This window comes from Apus apus, chromosome 8 (genome assembly GCF_020740795.1).
Source record: "Apus apus isolate bApuApu2 chromosome 8, bApuApu2.pri.cur, whole genome shotgun sequence".
Lineage (NCBI taxonomy): Eukaryota > Metazoa > Chordata > Aves > Apodiformes > Apodidae > Apus > Apus apus.
In genome coordinates this window covers 24,559,849-24,573,962 of record NC_067289.1, presented here as the reverse complement: position 1 = coordinate 24,573,962, position 14,114 = coordinate 24,559,849, and the positions used below count along the sequence as shown (strand labels likewise).

General features: G+C 42.3%; 1 protein-coding gene across 1 annotated transcript in view; it reads right to left on the bottom strand.

The window, feature by feature from the left end:
- Positions 1-5,748: 5,748 nt before the first annotated feature.
- PPM1L (protein phosphatase, Mg2+/Mn2+ dependent 1L) overlaps positions 5,749-14,114 on the bottom strand; it is a 111,374-nt gene continuing 103,008 nt past the window's right edge. The window contains exon 4 of the mRNA XM_051626281.1: positions 5,749-6,982. Within this exon, the coding sequence (XP_051482241.1) occupies positions 6,780-6,982 (203 nt within the window). The 3' untranslated portion in view covers positions 5,749-6,779. The remainder of the gene's footprint in view (positions 6,983-14,114) is intronic.

The window sequence follows — 14,114 nt, the reverse complement described above, 5'->3', positions numbered from 1 at the left end:
GTTTCTTTGTGAATCAGTCTCTTAAAGCACAACTGAGGCTCTGGCTCAGTTGTTATTAATAGTGAAATTGGCCTCTGGCACTAGCATGTTGCATTCCTGAGCATGTCTTGAGATTGTAACTGGTCAGGCTGTGAAGGTAAAAAAATATATGGTATCTAAGACCCAACCCAGAAGTTTATGAAATGAAAGAAAAGACATTTTTGCCCCATCACTGCTCTTTTCATAGCTACCTTTTCCATGTCTTTGGTAACCCAGACATGTATATCTGCTCATCCCCCCTCTGCCAACTCCCACCCTTAGCACTCTCACCACACTGAGCACTGGCAAGTGGTTTGGGAAGGATGGAATCAGAAGCCCAGCACATTCTGCAGCGACCAGAACTGACTCAATGCCCTAAGTAGGACCCATGACCTTTTAGCAAAGTCATCTCTCTGTTGACCTTCCCTCTGTGTTCTTGGAAAAAGATTGACAGAGACAAGGGACCGAGCAAATAATCATGTCATTTTATGAGTAACCATTTGAAAATAACCGAGAATCACCGAGGTGGTGTGGCTTGGAGAATCTGCCTTCACATCCAGGCCTGGCTGAAAATCAGAGAGTCAGATCTAACATCCCTCCTGGCGTGCAGGGCTCCCTCTAAATTATGTATGTTGGGAGGAAGACTCTCCTTCAATGGTCTTTGATCTGTATTTTTGATCTGGTCTCATCTGAAGAATAATTTATAGTGTGACTTCAGTGAAGACATAATCAGGGATTAATCAAGCGCGTTTTGTTTGACTGTAGTCTAATTAATCTGTTTAGCTCTCCGAGGAACAATTACCGTGTTATTTTTGTATTGGTTTGATTTCACCTCAGATCTGCAGTGCAAATCTCCCAACACTCAGAAGACCAATTCTGAAAAACAGATGAGTTCCCTTCTGAATTCTTGATCTTGTGGCTTTGGGCTGTCTTTAAAAAAAAAAATACAACAACCCCAAAACAATAGGATATTTTGATTCTGAATTAGTTTCTCCTAGAAGAGTGTGTTTTGGCTAAATGTAGGTGCCTACAATGTAATAAGTTATGCATGTGATGCAAATTCTCTTGGTATGATCATGTTCAAACCTCACAGGATATTACCGTACCAAGCTCTCTATCTTTTTATATTTTTGCATATTTCTCAGATTGGAAAATAACAATAATGCAAATATCAAGCTGTGAATTAGGTTCTGCTCACCTGCTGATCCTTCAAGAAATAACAGGAAAGATACTGGGAGCTGCCCTAACCTCTCATTAAGGAGTTGTTCTAAATGATTTGGTCCTGGTACCTGAACATAAAGTTGGAGTAGCTGCAGGTGCTTATAGTTTGCATTGGGTTTCAGCTGCCTGGTGATGCAGAGGTGCGAGGAAGGACATACCATTTGGCAAGGAGGAATTTTTCTCCACAATATAGGTCTCCAGTTGATGTAAGGAGCCAATTTTGTGACTTTTCCACGTTTTCTGACACAGGGGATGTGCTGCCTGGGCCTCGTGCTCAGGCCTGGGAACATTCTGGCCCACAAGCAGCTACATCACTGGGAGGCCATTTGTATTTCAGAGATCATTTAATTCTCTGAAAAAGAAAAAATAAAATAAATAAATACATTTAAAAAAGAAGGCAGAATATGTATGTTTGTGGCTTTTAGTCCCTGTTGTCCCTTCCTTGGATGTATACACAGCTAAATAGATTTGTGTTACCAATAATTTACATTTACAAACAGGTAACATGTTTAGAATTTGTGAACTTTGCACTTGATTATGCAATTAGAAAATGTGTGATTCCCAAGTTCCTTTGAAAATCTCTTTCAAGGAGAACTGTGGATTGACCTGAAGTATTTTACTCCTACATTTTGCCCTAAACAAACATTTATGTAGGATGAGTTCCTTCAAGTGGCTTTTCATAGCCAGTAAACCTTGTATAAGAAACAAAATATTATGTAAAGCTGAGAAGATTTGTGTTGCACATAGAAAAATTCTCATTAATCCTGGGGATTTATCTGCCTTTTCAGACTCAAAATGGAATAGCTAGTATTAACAACAACAACAACAACAAAGTAGACCACTGACTGCTGGTAGGATATTTTATGATAATCTTTCATCTGGTGTGTAAACCCAGCTATTTGTTTCCGTTTTACATTCTCCAAGTTTGGAATCCAACTGCACTTGCTGGATATTGAAGCAGCCATATCAAATAATACCTAAACTTAAACTGAGCTCAGCTGTGACTACTGCAAAACAGACATAATAAACTGTCACACACAAATAGTAAGTGCACAAAACTGTGTTTCACAGAACAGACTTTATTTTAAAAGAGGCATTATTAGAAAGAATAACCTGCATGAGATGGAGCAGGACCAGTCCAAGTAAAGCGCCATGTGAAAGCACCAAGCAACTCAAGTTCTTTGCAGTTGTTTTCCCTTCTCCCCCGGTGCCCTGATGTGCAGGAAAAGCCTCTTCTAGAAAGCTAGAGGTGCTGACAGAGTTTTTGGGCTGAAGGAACGGGCAGGTGGAGGCAGAACCAGCACAGAAGCCCTGGCAGGAGCTCAGCAAAGCCCCACACACGAGGCTGCAGGTCCTGAGCAGCAGTTGCTGCGCTTGCATTTCAGGCTCTCCCCCCAGAGTAACAACAACAACGCCAGGCTGCTTTCAGGGGACATAACTCCAAGACACACTTTTGCAAAAGAGGACACACTTTTAAGGTTCAATGCAGGGGCAAATTTTATTTGTACCCTCTGAACGCTATGTTTGCATTTCATCTTCTGTCAGTGTGTTACAATTTTTTCAGCTGTGCCATTAAGCAGCTCCTACCTCCAGGATGTCCCCATGAGCACAGTGCTTTGCCTGAGCGTCCATATTCCCTTCTGCTGTTTTCTCATTTTACCCTTTTGAACTGCTTGTGCCAGACAGTAATTTCTTCTTTCTCAGAAAAGGTTCACGCAAAGTTGAAATTCCTTCCTGAGCAATTGCTTTGTGAGCCAATTCTTAATTAGTGGCTCAGAAATGCTTTGCCCCAGTTATCTGCCATGTTGCACTCACAGGCTGTACTCTGGGTATTGGCAGCACCTGCAACAAACCCTGCCTACCCTGCTGATGGTCTGTCATGGACCATTCATTGAGGATACACCTGGCATGGGTGGATGTCAATCTTTTTGAGCTAGAAAGACATATCCATACTGGTACCTGCTTGGATGAATTATTAACTCTTCAATTAAATCCAGCCTTGTGCCCTGCCTCCCTCCTCCCTTGAAAAGAAAAATAAAAATGATAAGCAATCATTGCATCTGATGTTTCAACTCGTTCTTAAAATTGTTACCTTAACTTGCTGGTTTCAAGTTGCTGTTTGATGGGAGTTGGCTGAAGTCCTTTGGATGACACTAGGAAAAAAGGATTTGGATCACAGCTCTCCTGTCTTTTGGCTACATTCACTTCCATGCAGGGGCCATTCTTTTGTGCAGTGGGACACTGCTGTGGTATCCAAAAGCTGCAGAGCTCCTGTGCTGTGTCCCCTGCCTTTTATTGTGTCCACTTAGAACCAGTTACACTGTATTCCAGCCTCTTTGTATTCAGGAAAAAACTTCGTGAGTTTGTACTTAGGAAGAAAACACTCTTTAGCTGGAGTGGTACTTACAAACTCACTTTATAGCAACGCAGTTTCTCAGAGTAATGAACTGCACAGAATTAGAAATCAGCCTAAAATATCCTAAAGTGTCCAAAACATAGTAGGATCCAGTGCCTTTCCATTTATAACACTTCAACCACGTTGTACCAGACACTAAAATTACAGAGGGATGTTCTTGATCTTGGTTTCAGTGCTGGCCCGTATCAGATGTTCAGAGGCCTGTTGATGTCACCAGGCCAATTTAGCTATAGTGCTCTCACTCATCTACCACTCTCCCTCTCCAGCCTTGCTTTCTGTGCTGAGTTACAGCCTGAGCTTTAGAGATGCCTTCAGGATTTCCCCCCACAAGGCCTGTCTGAATTTGAAACACCCCACAATGAGCACTTTTTTCCTAGTGAAAGAGCTCTAGGTATTTTTCTTTTTCCTCTTTTGGAAGCTTCCGTGTGATTAGTTAGAAGATAATGCACAATATTCTGTTTCTTCAAAAGGAGGGGCTGCCAAACAGGTCCCCTGATGGTGCACGTGGAAGATAGTTCCTCTGGCTTTAGTGGCCATTCCCTGATTCCCAGCAGCACAACATCTGCTCCTGCCCTTGGAAAACGAACTGGGGGCTCCCACATGACTGCAGACACTAAACAGGAGGCAGTCCTGGGACAGTTTATGGTCACAGGTTCCAAGCTGTCTCTGAAATGGTTCATGAGCCTACTTCTCATCTCCATTGTTCTGATTTAACAGAACTTCTGTAGTTAACATAACCTTTGGTTTTGGGATTGCTTTTGGTTTACACGAGTGATGTTTTCCACAGTTCAGCCTATATGCATTCAGATTTTAATGCACTAGGTCAGACCACTTAAAGCCAAATGTAGAGATCATGAAATGACCGTGGCCAAATCCCTTTCTTGGGACCAGAGCTGGAGTTGGTCACAAAATCCATCAGCTGCAAACAGCCCAAGAAGATCAGGAATTGTGGAGCTGCACCTTCCTGCCTTTGTCCTAGCTGCTCTACCTTTCAAACAAAACGGTTTCCTGATAAAGGCAGGGGAAGAAACTTCCATTTGAGCTAAAAGAAGTGAGGCAATGGTTAGTGAAATGAGCCGTTTCAGCACTCACAAGATTCAGGGATATATTGTTTCCATGATAAAAAAAAATATTCCTTCTTGAGAAGTCCCTAGGACAAAGTGATCCTCTGGTAGCACTGCTGATGGTAAGACAGTGACAGAAAACTGCTCTGTCACAGCTGCTTGGTTGGGGTGACTCCCAAAATACTTCTAGAAGGAAAGGCCTGGGAACTCCAATATTCTGGATATGACTGTCTGCAGAAGGGGATTCTCTCGCCCTTATATCCTTAGTTTTTCAGCTATTGAAATGGAAGGATCATCCTCAGAGCTGTATTTGAAAAACTAATATATGCATTATGCCTGGATAATGAAATGCCAGTATGAAGTGTTAGGTAATATGGGTTTCAGATTGTACTGAGAAACGCTGGTAGGATCACAAAGCTGGAGACATTTACAGAAACATTTTAAATTTAAGCTCTCTTATTTCTGGCTGTTAAAACTGCCAGTGAGCAGAATTTAGCATATAAAATGGCATCAAATCCAAATCTTTTATGCCACAAAAATGTAAATGTCCAGATGCAGATTGCTATTGTCAGTGCTGTGTTTCAGGCTAATTTTGCAAGGAAAGCAGCAGACAGAGAACTGAATAAGGAATTTCAAAAGGCTGAAGGACTGATAGTGAGGAGAGATATGAAAATACCCCAAGTATGCATATCTCTCTGTTACACTCTAACGAAGCAAATGAGTACTTCTGAGCAGCAGCACTAACGAGCCCCCTTCTCGTGAGGATTTCTGCCTGACCTCTCCTTGGTTTTCTGATGTCTGTCAAAGGGCAATATTTCTGTTTCAGCTTTGGGGGTGAATAATGGCCACATCATTTTCTTGACATATCTAGCGTTTCAGCAGCTTCAAGAACTCCATGTCTCTGTCAGATCACCTAGATTAACTCTTTATTTTAATGATCATGACTTCTTTTTACATTAAAATCTCCTTTTAGTTATGAACTGGTATTCAGGGCTCTTATACATCACTACCAACTTAATGTGGAAAAAAAACACAACGAAAACCCCCCATGTTTTCAGGTTAATGGCAATTCCAGTTGAGGAATACCTAATTATAATCTAATAAATTATAGAGTAACTTTTGTCCTTTCTCCATTGTGATAGTCTGAGCCTGTGAGATGGATCCGATGGAATGTTGTAGTGTTCCTGTAGGAGAATATCCCTGCTGGCACGACGGGAGTGAGGAAGGGGGTGAAACTGTTGAGGAGTGAAGTCAGACAGGGAGAAGGGCAGACTGGCTCTCCAGGATGCTGTAATGACTGACAATATGTTTTGCAGAGTAATATTCTGGAGTAGCCTGTGAGTAGCCCTCACCTGCAGCCTAGGAGAGAGAGCTGCTGTGCAGCTCGTTTGCACCCCCAGCTGCTGCACAGGAGGTGTGGAGACAAACTGACCCACTCTTGAGCCACAGCTGACAGTGCACGTTTCACTCTAATGGCAAAAATGGCTTTTTGATTAAAATAAAGAGCAAAAAGTCAGAGAGAAAGACGGGAAAAGTCTCCCTGTGGCCATCCAGAAGGAGAAGTTCTAAGCCCCCTGGGCTCCTCTCCAGTGCAGCGTGTGTTCCCCCAGAGTACCTGTCCCACAGTAATGAGCTGGTTTTCATTTGGATCCACTCGCCCCATTACTGCTTGTTGCTGCTGCTGTGCTGGCAGTGCCCACTGGAGCCCAGCTGTGCCAGGAGCATGTGTTGCACACTGCAGGTCCTTCAGCCTTGGACATGAGTCTTGAAGTTATGAACATGGCACCACAGGACACCAACTTCACCACCAAGCATCACACCGAGTTTTTTCCAGAGTTATGCTCAATTCTCATTAGCTTCAAGGGAACATCAGGCTTGTTGTTTTGTTAACTGTGGCTCAATATTCATCTCAAAAATCACAGTTCCTCAGATGGAGCAGCTTTTCATCGTCTCAGCATTTACACGCTGTAAAGAAATCAGAGCCACGTGAAGGAAGTATGAAAATCTTCATACAATGTGTTGTATATTTGAATTACATGGCTAACATATTTAGTGGGGTTTTAATTACAGTTAGTGAGGCTGGTAATCCCAGGACCTCCAAAGGAGAAGAAAAAGCATATAGATCCCTCTAGTCCTGTGGTACTGATGGAAATAATTGCATACGGAGGGTCTCCCTGGTCCAGAGGCAATTCCAGCAGCTGGGTGCTGCTCTTCCTTCCCTTTTCCTCTCTGGTGGTACAGTCAGCCCTGGGGGTTGGAAATGCTGGGAAAGGATGAGACGATCCAAAAGAGAGAAAGTTAGAGGCTGTACTGCTGTAGTACCTGCTTCACAGTGAGGTGCTCCAGGGTGTGGCTCTGCTTGTATTTAGCAGCCAAACATTTTTAGCTGAGGAGCTACAAGTGCTCATTTAATTATTGGTCATCTAGGAATTTTTGGTCTTTTTTTTTTTTTTTTTTCTGAATCCAAGGCTGAAGTACAAGTGAGCAGAATGACAGGAAGTGAGTTTTCATCAGAAAAATCTGTCACGTTATTTTTTAGAAATAATGTAGAGAAATCTTCTCTATTTAAAAAAATATTTAATTCCATAGAGGTTTAAGCTAAATGGGAATATTTGCTTTTGAAGTCACTGAAAACAGCATTTTTTGGATCAGATAAATACAATAGTAAGGAAAATGCATTTCTTCGTTTTGACACACTTTGGACATCACTCAGAGTGATGAAGTTTCTGTTCCACAAATGCTGTACTTTTGAAACACTCATCTAAATGTGGAAGGATTTTTAGCTGTGTGATTTAAACTTCTCAGAACTGGGAGTTCTCAAGCTCACGTTGTCACGGTTTGAATTTCCAACCCTAGTTTCATTTTTATTCACTGCAGTTCGGCTTCAACGCCACAAGATGTCTCAGCCAGAAACGCTAAACTCGGTACAAGTGGTTTTGTAATTTTAAAGATTTTCTTGAATTTGCCTTGAGTTTTCCTGAAGACTTAAGCACACGAGAAAGAAACGTGTACACAAATGCACCCGTCAGTGTGGGCAACAAACTACTATTTTAAATGATCAGTGAACCAAATGACTCATTGGAAAAACTTCATCATCAAAAAGAAAAGGCCCCATGTCTCTAGCCCCTAGTGAGCAGGTGGCAGCTAAGAACTATCAGGAGCTAAGAATGTGTCTTCCTGTGTGGGCTGAATGGAAGAGCTCTTTGAAACTGCTCTATTGAATCTCCACAACTTTTGATTTTAATAAGATGTTACATTTGTTTTAATTATTCCTACCCGGGATTAATATCGTTTAGAGTTACTATAAGGAGCCACTTATTTGCATAATGATTTCTCTAGGGTTTCATAATCTTTGGGGCCCAATGTCACTAACATCTCTGAGATAACTGCCCTTAGCTCAGAGAGAAGACACGGGGAGTTACCTACGTGAGCACAGGTAGGAATGCTTGCCTACATCAGGTGTGTGTTTTAAAATATGAGAAGGCTTCTTAACACACTTTTATCACAAGAGGAGAATGCAAAAAGCACTCTCAAGAGTTGAAGGCTGGAACATGATTTTTTCTGCTTTCTATTGCTTCATGATCTGCACACACTAAGTGCTACGTTTGCCCTGAGAATTTTTCTCTGCTGCTTTTCTTGTCTCTATCCTTTTTCATTGCATTTCTGTAGCTTACATCCTCCCAGTTCCCCTCCTGCTGAATTCCTTCTAGACTTTTCCTGCAGCATGCTATTTCTCATTTTGTTTTACCTTTTTAGATGAAACAGAGTAAATTTAAGCTGGATTTGTTTGCAATGTGTAAATAACTGATGAGTACATAAGCCTTCAGGCTGTGAACAAACATTTTAGGTACATTGAACCTTAGACTGTAGATCCTCAACAAGGGGAAAAAAAGGTGGATTTAGTCAAAAGCCACTGGATTGTGTTGTGAATAGATGAAATGGTGGGACCCAGCAGCAGAGGCCTGGGCAGGAGACACAGCCAACAAGGAGACTGACTTTCGTTTCTCATAGTTCAGCTGTTTACAGCATATATTTACATTTTCTTTTGCATTCACATGATATGAGGGGTTTTCACAGGAATCTGTGATGGTCCTGAACTAAACCACAACTATTCAGAATTATAAACCAGTTAAGAAAAGGTTGAGGCCAGCATTCTTTAGTGATGAATGTGTATGCTTTAGATAACATCACTGAAAATTATTGATGAAGGCACAGTTATCCTTTAACAGCCAAGCACACTTGTCAGGGAGGATCAGCCCCTCTTTGGATCAATGAAACTGTTGCTGCAGTTCCAGCTGTATTTGCTAAAAAGAAAGAACAGGTTTAATCACAGAATCCCAGAATGCCAGGTTGGGAGGAACATCTGGTCCAACCTTTCTAGTTCCTATGAGATGGCTCAGCACCCTGTCAACCTGAGACTTAAAACTGTCCCATGTGGGGGAATCCACCACTTCCCTCGGGAGACTATTCCAATGCTTGATTGTCCTCATGGTGAAAAATGTACCTCTTGGGTCCAATGGGAATCTCCCCAGGAGCAGCTTGTGCCCATCTCCCCTTGTCTTTTCCATGGGACTCCTTGTAAACAGGGAGTCTCCATCTTCTTGGCAGCCACCCTTTGAGTACTGGCACGTGGTGATAAGGTCTCCCCGAAGCCTTCTCTTCTCAAGGCTGAACAAAGAGGTTTAAGAGGTAGATGACTTATTTAAATTCATAAAATTACTTATTTTAACAGATACTCCATGAGATTTGGGCTACTTACAGCAGTAACATGAGGTCTAGGAACTCTTCTCATCAATTAGTGTATAAAACACAGAACAGAAAGATCATCTTTGCACCAAATAAAACACATTCTAAGGCTAAAAGAGAACAGACAAATAAATAAAGGGAGAACAAGGAAATAATAAAAGAAGACTCATCAAAAGATATAAGCCAAGGCCTCATCATAAAACCCTAACAGTTACTGTCAGGATTTTGCATACAGCATGGGGAAGGAGTGCTTTAAGGAAGGATCTAAAAGAAAACAGTGGAACAGTTTTGCAAATGTGTTTGGGTAATTCCAAGTATAAGGAGCAGCATGAGAGCAAGGACAAAACCACTCAATGAAAATCAAATAAAAAGACTGTGAAAACTGGCATCACCATTTTGATAATTGGTGAAGGACAAGGCAAGTGAGGAAGCTCTGCTGTGCAGGGACCTGCAAGAGTCAATATGTAGCTGGGGGGGGAACAGGGGTGGCAGAGGGTGAGGGGAAGTGTCTCTTGATGGCAGCCTAAGGTAGCACTGGATGTGCTGCAGTCATGCTGCAGACACCTGATGGATGAGTGGGGGTGGCACCAGAACATGTATCACAGCTGAAGAACAGTGTTGTAGAAACTGAAGCACAAGCTAATGCTAATTTTTGAAAAATGAGTTCCAAGTAAGATGTGCTTGGGCTCACTACTGTGTTATGAATTTCTATTTGCAACTTGTACCTTCAGTATGGGGGGTGCTTTGTAAGGAGGTGTCCTGGTTTGAGCCAGGATGAAGCCAGTTTTTCTTTTGCTGATCCTTTTTTTTTATTTCAGTGAGCTTTCTTCAACTAGCAACTGCATGTTCTGTTAGGTTGATAAGACACTGGAATGTTTTTGTAATTGCTGGGCTCTCAAGGTCGTGCCTTTGCTCTGCCAGCTCAGACACTACGGGGGGATTTGTGGCCCCCCCGTGGGAGGCTGGGTTAGATGAACAGCAAAACTGGCCAGAGATATTCCATCCCATATATCTACGTAGGCTCGGGGGAAGGAAGGAAGTTTTCTTCTGTCATCTCCGACGCAGTTGCTAGTTGAAGAAAGCTCACTGAAATAAAAGGATCAGCAAAAGAAAAACTGGCTTCATCCTGGCTCAAACCAGGACAGGAGGGTTTCCAGTCTCCAGCCTCACATCCTAGAGACTTGTATAATGTAGCCTGTGTGCCCTGATGAGATCTATGTCCAGAATCCTTATGCCTGTGCTGGACAGGAACACTAGAGCTAACTATAAGTGAAAGAAGTCTAAATGTAGCAGCACAGAACTCAGCATGGGTCATTTGCTTTGGGAAGAAAGTCTGCTTTGAGCAGTTTAATATTCATAGAGTGCTTCAAAGTATTGTCTTCCTCTGCAGTAGGCGTAGCTTGTTTGACACGTCCAACTCTTTCTTTCAGTTTTTTCAGTGAACTTGTCAGAAATGAGGAGGAGAAGTTTTGAGTAACTCAATGAGCTCTTCATAACCTGATACTGAAGAAGCCTTCTCCAGCATTCCTGACACACTGCACTTCCCTTTGATTCTGCAGAGTATTCAGTTATTGGAAGAGTTGTCTCCCAGGCAAAGAAGGAGGGAGTGTTACCATCCAAATTTCCAATGGCAGCTTGTGCTGCTCCACAGCTTCCCGTAAAGCAACGTTTCATCCCACTGGAAATCTGTTCTGTGAGCTTCATGAGAGGTATTTTAAAAAAGAAAAAGCTCACCATGATTTTAAGGACAGGTGCCCATACTGTGGGTGCGTCTGCTTTTCAACTGTCACATCCAAACATGTCCCAGTGGATAATCTCCTTGAGAAGGCAGGGGAAGCTGCAGGTTTCCCAGATCCCACCCTCCGTGTGTCACAATCTGAGGTTGGTGCTGTTTGTTTCCCAGGGATGTTGGCAGAAACAAACAGGCCCAGCAAACACTGGGGGAAGAAACTCCAGCAGACTCTGGAGGACTTACACACTTCAGCTTCCAGCCCTTTGCTGCAGTTGCACCAGACTGCCAGTAGCATCCGTAACAAATGCCAGGAACACCAGGGTGATCAGGCTGTGATTTCTTGGGACACCTCGTGGAAAAAGATTCCTAAACCTGAAGAAATATAAACAGTCAAGGGGGGCGAAGCTCTTTAAGGCCTTTCATCCTATGCAGACTTTTCATCTCGTAGACTTTGATTCCACTGGCCAGGGGGGCAGCACTCTTCATATTCTGATTTTTTTACCTTCTCAAAGCACCATGAATCCTTCGAAAATGCCACCATAGTTTTCAGTGAGTACCCCATCTAAATTCTAAACAATACAATAAACCAAAACTTGCCCAGGAATAAGTTGTGCTTACAAGACCACAAATGGTATTTTTAGCACAAGTGGAGTTCCTCTTTGCTGTGCTCTGAAACATAAAGACAATTCTGCTCATTAGGTTGCTCAGACCAGCAATCAAAAGATCCAAACCTACAGCAGGATGAAGCTGTAAATGCCTTGGTAACTTCCCTGCTGGAGATTTCCCCACAGCACACGTGATGGGAGTGGATAGCAAACCAGTTGCAGGCTCCAGCAGGGAGCAGGCAGTGTCAGTGGTGAAGGGCCCAGCCCACCTGAGCACTGGGGCAGCTACACAGCCCTGCTCTGCTCTCCTGCAGAGCTGAGCCACAGCTTCCCCTTCCTCTGCACCTTCCTGCCCACAGAACAGGCTCTTCTCAGTGATCCTTCCCAAAACACGACGAGGAGTCAGGGAGAGTCTTTACTCCAGGTGTAGAAAGGACATTTGAAGCAGTGGATTCTGCATCGTCCATCCCCTCATCCTACAGGAGCCCCCAAGATCACTTTTTACTCTTGCAGTATAAACACCAACTAGCTCCAGCAGCAGAGGAGCTAATTAAGTGTGGGCTCTGGATTGATGTCCTCTCACAGGCTTTCTTGCAGCTCAAACGGACCATTTATCTCCTCAGGGATTAGTCTATTGTACCTTATCAGCTTTGCCTTCACTGGGGGCACCTCTATGGTCACTTTTCTCTGTCTCACTGATTTTTTTAATTAAACTTTCAGGTGTATAATTCCTTTGAGAGCCTGCACCTCCCTCCAACTTGATTGATATTTGTTTTAAAGCTTAAAAAATCATTCCAAAAGGTAGGGTTCTTCATGGGCAGATAAAATATGCACTGCCTCACTTCTTCAGGAAACCAAGCCCTTAGAAAAATCAGTGTTTAAATACTTGATAATCTGTTCAACATAGGGATTAGAGTTTATTTATTTCCTTTGAAGCATAATGTAAAATATTTTCTTCAAATCAATGTGCCATTTCATCTAATTTGATAAGCTGGAGAAGGGACTGTGTGCCTGAAAGCTGATCCTCTTTTTTAGCTATATGAGCTGGTCTACTAGGCTACTTTGTTTCTCCCTTCAGAACTTGCTTCTTGTCTAATTAGAGACCCTGGTGCACTCTCATTAAATCTCTCAAGGAGTATTCCTCCCTGAGGAAGTCCTGAGGCTGGTGAACTAGATCCAGATTTATAATAGGTACATGATGAGCTTAAATTAGTGGGAGAATTCAATATGTAACAAATGCATGCAAATGTTTATAAATGTATTGATCTGAAATACTACATTTTTAAACTTTGAATTGTTGGGTTTGGAAAAATAATGTTCCCATTGTCTTAGACTTTTAAAAATCTTTTTTTTGGGGGGGACACAAGATGGTATTTTATATTAAGCCTAAACCATCAGAGCAGGCAATGGCAGGTCTAAATACTTGCTCTCCTTTTAGAAATGTAGCCTCAACATGACTCAGGCTTTAGCCCGTGGTGGTTACTGTCGTGGGCTGTATTAATAACAGTTCCTGTTGAGAAACCTTCCTTTGTTTACTATTTCAGCAAATTCACCTGATGATTTTTTGCCTTTGAATAATATATGCATGAGACAACAGGGTATGTCTGGGTGCATTTCTTGCTGCTTCATCCTTCCATAACTTGAAATTCCAGCCTGTTTATTAGTAAGAACTAAATGGAAATTTCTAAGGTGGATTACTTGGCATCACCAGCCTGGAGCAGGAGCAAGGCTCACAGGCCGACCCTTGCCAAGCTCTTCCAGAGGGTGGAACTGGGAAGTTTATTTTGTCAAGAGACTGTTGAGGCACAGAGTGATTAAATTATTTGCCGGGGGTAAAAGATTGTAAGGAAAAAAACCCAACAATCCAGCTACCTAAGCAAGCATCCTAACCACTGGAGCATCCTACCTCTGCAGACATTCTTCAAGAAGGCAGAAATAACTGGGCTGGATTTTCTGGGACTGTTTTACTAATAATTAGATGGCCTCTTTCCTCTTGCTTTTAAAAGAGCAGGACCTCTTCACTTTCCAGCCTTAGTATTTAAACTGTTCTCATGGTTGAGTCAGCTCAGTTAGTCTTCTAGTTAGGAATCCTGTGTTGCTTTAATGGCATTCAGAATACTAATTCACTCCTTCAGGAATCAGGAAATCTGAAGAGGAATTTAATTTGGATTTTCCCCCCCCCAAAGTGTAGTAACAGGATTAGCAATTTTGTGCCACTTATGTCAAATTTAATCAAACTTAAATTTATCAGTAACAAAATGTCAGGTGGCTTCAATACAGGCAGGACAGGATCCATCAAGATCTATAAAAAA